At 40.8% G+C, this 9,276-nt stretch overlaps 1 protein-coding gene across 1 annotated transcript in view; it reads right to left on the bottom strand.

The window, feature by feature from the left end:
- The window catches only part of Pcolce2 (procollagen C-endopeptidase enhancer 2), an 89,450-nt gene that overhangs the window by 78,161 nt on the left and 2,013 nt on the right, over window positions 1-9,276 (bottom strand). The window contains exon 3 of the mRNA XM_023712950.1: window positions 8,100-8,208. Coding sequence (XP_023568718.1) covers window positions 8,100-8,208 — 109 coding nt within the window. The remainder of the gene's footprint in view (window positions 1-8,099; window positions 8,209-9,276) is intronic.

Raw genomic sequence — 9,276 nt, 5'->3', positions numbered from 1 at the left:
TAAAATGCCAATAGTATTCTTTACAGAATCAGAGAAAATGATCCTAAAATTCACAGGGAACTACAAGAGACCTAGAGCAGCAAAAGCAATCCTGGTCAACAACAAGGCAACAGGAATCGTAATTCTGGATTTCAAGTCATACCACAAAGCAGCATGAGTTAAAAACAGCATGGTATTGAAAAAAAATGGACATGTAGGTTAACAGAACAAAATACAGCAATGCAGAAAAAAACCTCAAGCACATCCAACACCATTTGTTAAAGAGGTTATCTTTCCTCTAGCATAAGTTTTTGATCCCATTCTTGAAGGCATGGGCATAAAGACTTTCTGAACAGAACTTCATATGTATAAGAAATAACACTAAGAATCAACAAATGAGATCATATCGAATTACAAAGCATCTGCACAGCCATGGAAACCACAGAGACAAGAAATACCCTAAAGAATAGGAAAAAAATTTTGCCAGCTATTCTTCAAAGGAAAGAACTCAAAAAAACTGGATTCCCTAAAATAAAAGATTCAGTCAAAACAATGGGCAAGGGCCTGGGAAATAGCTCAGTAGAATAAGTGCTTCCCTGACAAGCACAGGGGTCTGAGTTCAATCCCTGGTTCCACCAAAAACAAACAAACAATGGGCAACTGAGATGAACAGATATTTCTCGGAAGAATATAAATGGACAATAAATACATGAAAAAATGTTCAACATCTTTGGCCATTAGAGAAATGCAAATTATAAGAACACTGAGATTTTACCTAACTCCAGAAAAAAAATGGCTACACATCCAGAAATCAGACAAAAAGACTTCAGTGGGTGGAGGGGAGGAACATTTTTCATTGTTGATGGGAATGTAAACTAATACAACAACTATGGAAATCAGTGTGAAGATTTCTCAGAAAACTACAATAAGAAATTCCACTTGACACAGGTATTTCCTTCCTACATATACGCCCAAAAGAGTTAAGAGAATCCTATTACACTGATACATGTATACTCATGTTTATAGCAGCACAATTTGCAATAACTAAATCTTGGAAGCAGCCTGTATGTCCATCAACATGTGAATGAATAAAGAAAATGTACTTATGTAGTACTCTGCCATACAGAAAGATAAACTTGGGTCAGCTGCAGGAAAAAGGAATTCCTCTTGAGGCCATAATGTTAAGTGAAATAAATAAGATACACAAGCTCAAATACTGCATGGTTTCTCTTACATGAGAAACCCAAAAGAGCAAAATAAAAAGAAATAATAGGAAAAAAAAGAAGGAAGGAGGTGGGAGAGAAGGTAGGAAGAAAAACAGGATGAATGGGAGAGGAAAGGAATGTGAACAGAAGTACGGCATGACATGTATATGCATCACCCCCCCCCCGATAAATGTACTCTTTATGCACTGCAAGCATGTCTGTCTTAGTTACTTTTCTCATCACTGAGACATAATACCTGACACTCACAAGTTAAAGGAAGAGAGGTTTATTTCAGCTCAGTTGGTAGAGGTTTAAGTCCATAGTCAGCTGGCTCCACGGCAGGGTGGCATGGTGTTAGGGTGTGGTAGGGGAGACACAGTCCACAGGAAAGCAGGTAAGAGGCAGCAAGCAGCAGCAGCAGGCACAAAAGCAAACCTCTCTTCCTCTTCTATTCTAACCAGGGTGGGTCTTCCATTATTCACACCCAGAACTGTTCTAAACCAATCAGTGGGATAATTTAGTACCATACATTTTTAATCCCAGTATCATACGCCCTAGATCCAGCCAGCTCTGAAAAGCCTCACCTATGAGTGTATGAGGCTTTGAGGGGACATCCAGATACCATGACATTCTGCCCTTGGCTCCCAAGAGACTCATGTACATTCCATCAGGCAAAATGCATTTAATCCATCTCGAAGAGATACCAAAATCCTAGCAGTTTCAGAACTGCTGAAATGTCCAAGTTCAAAGTCTCCTGAAATTTAAGGCAAACTCTTAGCTATGAGCCCTTGTGTGAATGAAAACAAAGTTAAATACTTTCAACAGTCAAAGGCACAAGATAAACAATCCCATTCCAAATGGTACAAATATGAGGACAGAAAGGAATGGAACCAAAGCAAGTCCAAATCCGGCAGGGTGAACATTAAGCCCTATGCTTCCACGTCCAGTATCCGAGGCAATCCATGGCAAGAAAACTTCAAAGGCTTGGGTGGCTCTGTCACCACAGCGTCTTCAGTGGTTGCAGCTCTCGTGGCTTCTCTCCTAGGCTGGTTTTACTCACTCATTTCAGTTTTCCTCAGCTGATCCACATTCCTGGCTTCCCTAACCTGCAGGTTTTCTACTCAACCTTTAGCTTCATGCTTAGTTTCACACTGCCCTCTCAACAGAAGACTGCCTCCTGGTCTTCCAGACCCTCTTCTAAAATCTGGGCGGAGGCCTTCCTGGCCCCACATCTCTTGCTTTGTGCATGTGCCTAAACCAGCACCATGCGGATAACATCAAGGTTTGCCACCAGCTGGAGCAGTAACCAGGCTTCTTTCTCTCTGAGCTGCAGGAATCAAGTGCCTGGATTTCTGAGTGTTGTGAACTCAGTCCTGAGGAACAAATTTTTTAAATACTTCCAACATACAATGGCATATGGTGCTCTGATTCTCAAAGCCAAGTTTTTCACTTTGGCAATTTAGAGGCTATAAGAGGTGGAGTCCTGATGGTTCTTGGGATGTTCTCAGGTCATTTCTCTATTATTCAGTTCCCTCTTAGCAACCAAATTCTCCTCTGCTCCTTCTCTGCAGGCTGTGACTTACCAAAGCTTCCTTTCTGGCCACACTCAAAATGTTTCAAATCATTTTGCTGAGCTCTTTGCTACTGATTCTCAAAGCAGGTCTGACTACAAATCTCCAACAGTAGCAATGCCACAGCCTTAACATTAGAGTACCTTAAAATTCTTTCCAACAGACAAATTAGTCCACTGACCTTAATCTCAGTCTCAGGCAAAGTTTTTGGAAAAGAGCAAAATGAAGACAAATTTTCAGCTGAGCATAACACATAAAGTCTGGAGTCCACTTGCCAATGGAGTTCTTTCTGATACCTCTGGAGCCTGGTCTTTTGCAGTTATCATATAATCAACATTCTGGTCTTCTGAACTTCAACCAAAATCTCTCATCAAGTACAGTTTACAGAGTTCTAAGGCTATTTCTTTAGCTGGAAACTCCATATCATTCCCAATTCTTCCTACAAGACAGTTCTAAAGGCTCTTGAACTACATGGTCAGGACAATTACTCCAACAACCCCACTCTTGGTACCAAAATCTGTCTTAGTTACTTTTCTCATCAATGAGACAATATCCAACACCCAAAACTTAAAGGAGGAGAAGTTTATTTCAGTCCACAGTTTAGAGGGCTCAGTCCATAATTAACTGACTCCAAGGCAGGGCAACATGGTAGTAGGACATAAGAGAAGAGAAGCAATCCATGGTTGAGCAGGCAAGTAGCAGTAAGCACAGCCAAGCGAGCCTCCCTTTCCCTTTTATCCCACCCAATCTACAAGCCTTTTTTTGGGGGGTCCACCTATACCCAGGGTAGACATTCCATTATTCACATCTAGAACTATGCTAAACCAATCAGTGGAATAGTTTAGTACTATATACCCTTAATTCTACCATCACATACTCTAGATCCAGCTAGCTCTAAAAATCCCCACCTATAAGCATTATTAGACTTTGTGGTAATATCTAGATACAAGCCATAACACACATACTAATATAAACAAGTAAAAAAGAGAAAAGTTTCACAGTCTGCTTTGGGTAAGGCTCTAGCAAAGCACAACCCTTTATAGAACTGTGGCTGTGCCAAAGGCCAAGGCCTAGGACACTGACCTCTCAGCTAGTATCACTACTCCAACTGCATGCAGATTCACTAAGAAAACACTTCAGACAAGAGATTCCATGCTTTTTCTTTTTTTGTTACTGCCCTAATAACTCCACCATCTTCTCTTGTATATATCACACCTCTGTACTTCCATTCGTTCTTGCCAGCACAGGGATTACAGGTGTGCACCACTACTATGGCCGGTTTTGGGCCAGCATCATGTGTCCAGAGTTCCGGGGCTGGCACAGCATGTGGTACTGGGGATCAAACTCAGGACCTTGCGCTTGTCAGGCAGGCGCTTGCCAGGCAGGCACTTAGGCCCCCAAGCTATCTCCTTTTCCTTTCCTTTCCTTTCCTTTTTCTTTCTTTCTTTCTTTCTTTCTTTCTTTCTTTCTTTCTTTCTTTCTTTCTTTCTTCTTTCTTTCTTGTGAAACTGGGGATTGAACTCAGGTCCTTGCACTTGCCAAGGAAGTGCTTATTCCACTGAGCCATATCCTCAGCCTTCCCTGCTTCCATTCTTAATTCCCTATAATTCATCCTCCAGACTGCAGCCAGAATGCTCTTAAAATTAGATAATCTCATTCCTCTGCTTAAAATCCTCCAATGGCTTCCTATTCAAAACAAAAGCTAAACTCCACCCTGGCCTGCAGGCTTCTGCTCACCTTTTTTTACTTCCATTCTTTCCCCTGTTCCCATAAGTCATTCTGTTCCAGCCACATTGGCCTCCCTAATAATGTTCTTGTAGCAAATCAAATTTCCTTTTCAGGCACCAAACTGAAGGGCTTTGTATATACTATCTCATTTTGTCTTCACAACAAACCTTGAGGCTTAAAAAAGATAAACCCTAGTCTCACAGTTTATGAGGAATGGAAAGAAAATTTGAATTCTATTGAAGATTTTCTTTTTGTCTTTTTAAGATAGAGTCTCACTATGCAGTTCAGGCTGGCCTTGAACTCACTTTGTAGCGTAGGTTGGTCACAAACTAGTAGTGATGCTCTTGCCTCAGTCTTCCAAGAGTGCTGGGATTTCAGGTGTGCGCCACCATGTCCATTTTAAAATTAGGGATTTAAAGGAGGATCCAGTCATTACCCTGACTGACTTCATTTTGCTCCTATGGGTCATTTATCTTCAGTTTATTTCAGGTTCCAGGAATGGCAAGTCTTACAGGCAGATCACATCATGAGGGGACCAAATTGCCTCCCAAGCAATAATGACTTCTCCAGAGCTAGCAGGACTCCAAAGAACTAGACCCAAGTTAATGATCAGCCTGAACAGTCTAACCAAGTCTACCTGACTATGTATATTTCTTGTTCCCAGATTTTGTCCTTTCCAGATGTAATCCTGGAGCTCCTTTCAGTATCCTGCAGATACTTAGGATATGGGTATGGACATAGTAATAAATTCCTTAACTAGCTCACCAGCACTCATCTCTGGATTCTCTAAGCAGCAGGGAGTCAAATCTGGTGTTGGGACCTTCAGAATCAGGCTCTGGCCTAGAACACTGGTAACAAATATTCAGGCTTCACATTCACATTACATCCAAATGGAGCATTCAAACTTTCCCTGCACCCATAGGACAAGGCAGCTGGGCCTCTCCTAAGGTAAACTGCTGCTTTGTCAAGGAAAGCATTCCCTGGAACACGGCACAATAGCCCCCCAACACAGAGTTTGATGCCACACCAACACTGTCCCCAAATCCTCAAGACACAGGACCAACCTGTGAATTCTGACTTGATGCCTCTTAGCCACAAATCTTCTTAGAATCATTTTAAACTTACAGCTATTGAATTATAATTAAAACACATCTATAACATGAAACAGAAGTTACTTTTATGAATGTTTAGAGCATTATTTTGCATTTATGTTAGTATCAATATTTCAGCATTTCTTTTTTTAAATGTATCTAGGGTCTCACTACACAGATCAGACTCCTAGTGATCCTCTTGTTTCCAGCCTCCCAAGCCCTGGGATTACAGGCATGTGCTACCATGCCCAGTCTCAGTACCCAGCTCAGCATGCGCTGGGGGCGGGGCCAGCAAGGCACGCTTGCGATCAAACGCGGTCCCTGCATCTGCCTAAGCAGGCATTTTAATCCGCAGGGCTGTCTGCTGGCCAATATTTTAGCATTTCTATGAGATCGTCTACAACATATTCTCTCCTGACTCCATATACTATAATAACATAATAAAATCTCCACCAATTCATCAGATGGCTCCTAATGCATATAAGAACTGAGTTTTAATCATTGGTCATTCAAGAAATGCAAATTAAAACAACACTGAAATACCATCTGACCCCAGAAAGAATGGCTAACATCAAGAAGTCAGCCAATAACAAATTCTGGAGGGTCTGTGGGTAAAAAGGAACCTTTCTCCATTGTTGGTAGAAAGGCAGACTGGTACACCACTAGGGAAATCAGTGTGGAGATTTCTTAAAAAGCTAGGATTAGAGATCCCATTCAAGCCAGCTGTTTTCCTCCTGGGTACTTTTTCAGAAGAACTGAAAATCTCATACCACAGCAAGATATGTGCACCCGTGCTAATAGCAGTGCAATTTGTCATTGTTAAATCCTGGAAACAACCCAGTGCCCATCAACTGAGGAATGGAAAAAAGAAGATGTATTTTTACACAATGAAGTATTATTCAGCTATTAAACAGGGTAAATTTGAGGCTTTTGTTGGTAAATGGATGCAACTAGAGACCATATTCTTAAGTGAAATAAACCAGATTTGCATGTGCAAACATCATCTTGTCTCCTTAGTGTGAGAACCTGAAAAAGAAAATGGAAACCAAAGAATGCAATAGATACTGGGAAAAGGGATTAAACTTATTCAAAAGGAAAGAGTTATTGAGTTGAGAAAGACAGGAGAGGAAGTGAGGGAAAGAGGTATATCTATGTATGTAAGCAGGATGGTTTGGACAACTGTACTGTGGATTTCTTCAGGTCTATGAAAAGGAGCAGATAATGCTTAATTTGTTCCATGAAACATGTTCCTTTTTTCAATTGTTTCTCCTTTTTCTCCTCATTCTTATATACTTCTTTGTTCTTCTAATTTTACATGCTTATATCTGGTAACATGAATAACTGGTTAGAAGACAACACTATGTATTACAAAAAATACTAAAATTTATATTACTTTGTTAAGTGAAATTCTGTATCACTTGTAATTTTTCTGTTTTAATACTATTTTGTACTTTTTTTATAAAATAATAATAAAAAAAAAGAACTGAGTTTTATGTTATGGGGTGGGACCTCTCAGATCTGCCTGCCAAATGACTTTGCTGGTGGAACGCCTCATTGCAAAACAGGTTTTACACTATATAAAGGCTGAGGCTGATCAATTCAATACCTGTAATTGTTTTAGGTATCGGCTTCTCTTTCTATAAAATGGGGATACCAATACTTTTTCAGAATGAGCCTGAGGAGTCAGTGAGATTATGCTTATTGACTAGTTTGGTATAATATGGTAAATAGTGAAATGCTAGTTCGCTCAGTCAGAGGTAGCTACTTTTTAAAATCATAATCTGAGGGTAGTTAAATGAAGCTCTCAATGAAAAACTTTTCAAACACCGAACACTTTCCCAACATCAAAAAATGAAGACAGCAAGATTTCCTACACTAACTGGAAATAGTGTTTGCTACACTAAGATGCATCAATCTAACAGACTAAATCCAGACTTTAAAAAAAAAAAAAAGTTGTTTCTAAATCCAGCTTTTTATCTTGACTCAACATAATCCAACCATTACTAACCAGCTCGGGCATCTTATTAGCCCTTGTCATTACTTCTCCCCACCCTTGTGTAATGATGTTTTCTATCCAGGGACATTAAGTAGGGATTTTTCTCCCTCCCTCTTTTTTTCTTTCCCTAATGGGTATAAAGTAGTCAAAGCACTTTGATCTTTTATTTCCCACCGGGAATTTAAGCAGGCCTGAGCAACAACTGACTTCCAAAGGTCACAACAGGCCTCTGAGTGAAAATAGACTTAATTATGAATCCATAAAATTGAACTGAATCCGGCTGGGTTTTCAGAAACACATCTGGCTTAAGAATTTATTCCTTCAAGTATTATCTTGAGTCTTTTCTAATTGCAAATCCAGGACACCACATATCTCTTAATAAAAATCTCCCAAATACTTGAAGTAAATCCAACATTTCATTTATTCAGGCATTTGAGTCTAACAAATTTTGTCACTAGAGGATTAAAGAGCAGCCTCAAATTGTTTCCAATATCCACTTCCAGGAGAACCTCTTTTTTAAAATGCTTACTGTGATTTTCCAAGTGCATTTACTATTTGGAGGGTACACTCCAGGAAAACCTTCACTGCCAATAAATCCAGATTCACCAGTAAGAATGCCGCCACATCTGAAAACAGGTCTGGGAAAATAAAAGAAGAAGGGATACTTAATTTGAGACATGAACTAATAATCCAATGTGAACTGCAGAAAGGTGTCACAAATTAGTGTGGATAGGAGTGAACACTGTTTAATAAACACTTGTGCCAGCTAGGGCTGGCAATCCACTCTTGTAATCCCAGCTACTCCTAGTATGCTAAAGGCTCTGGGTTCAATCCCCAGCACTGAAATAAATAAAGAAATACCAAAATAAACAAGTAGGATGCTTTGACCAGATAAAATATCCAAAAACTTGCTAGCTGACAACTCTTAGAATATTTAAATTATGACCTCATAAAGTCTTCATATGCTATCATAAATACACACACACACACACACACACACACGATATGGTTCACCAAAAATTATACACACATTAGTACTTTGGGCCTCTACAGCCACAAAAGTAATCATATTAGCTTCCAGACATTTACTATTTCTCTTCTGATGTGTGTATATATTTTTTGATGGACTCTATATATTTAATACTTATATATTTAATATCAAGTCTTTTGCTTAGTGTTCAAGTCTGGCAGGAACATGACAAATGGACCAATTTAACTGCAAAGAGTGGGGGAGAGGATGAGAGGCCAACTGAGGATCTTAGATGTGATTTTAAAGATAGGCAGTAACTGGTTAATATAAAAACTTAAAATCCCCAGATTTGGAGACTGCCTAGTTTTTCCCCTTTTCTGAAAATCGCACCGAAAAGGGAGGCTAATGTAGATGACCCCGGGAGAAGAGATGCCCAAAGTGGACTTCGGGCGCGTCCCAAGTCGCGGTCCCTCCGAGAACCGCTAAGCGTTAACTCCGCGCAGCGGCTCCCCCAGGTCTGCGCCTCCGGGCGAAGCCTCTGCGGAAGGAAGCAGCGGTGAGGCGAAGTTCACGCGTCCGAGACGGTGACTGTCACTCCGCCCTCCTCACACGCCTCCCGGAGCCGAGCGGCTGGTCCGTCCCAGCTCCGCCACGTGGTGGCCCGGCCGGGAGAGCGGGGGCGCGGTGCGCGGTCCCGGGCAGAGCGCCCCGAGCCGCCCGCGGAGCGCAGGGTCCC

The sequence above is a fragment of the Octodon degus genome, unplaced genomic scaffold (assembly GCF_000260255.1).
Source record: "Octodon degus isolate 3935 unplaced genomic scaffold, OctDeg1.0 scaffold00028, whole genome shotgun sequence".
Lineage (NCBI taxonomy): Eukaryota > Metazoa > Chordata > Mammalia > Rodentia > Octodontidae > Octodon > Octodon degus.
The sequence above is the reverse complement of the archived record's forward strand: the minus strand, read 5'-3'. Positions and strand labels throughout refer to the sequence as shown.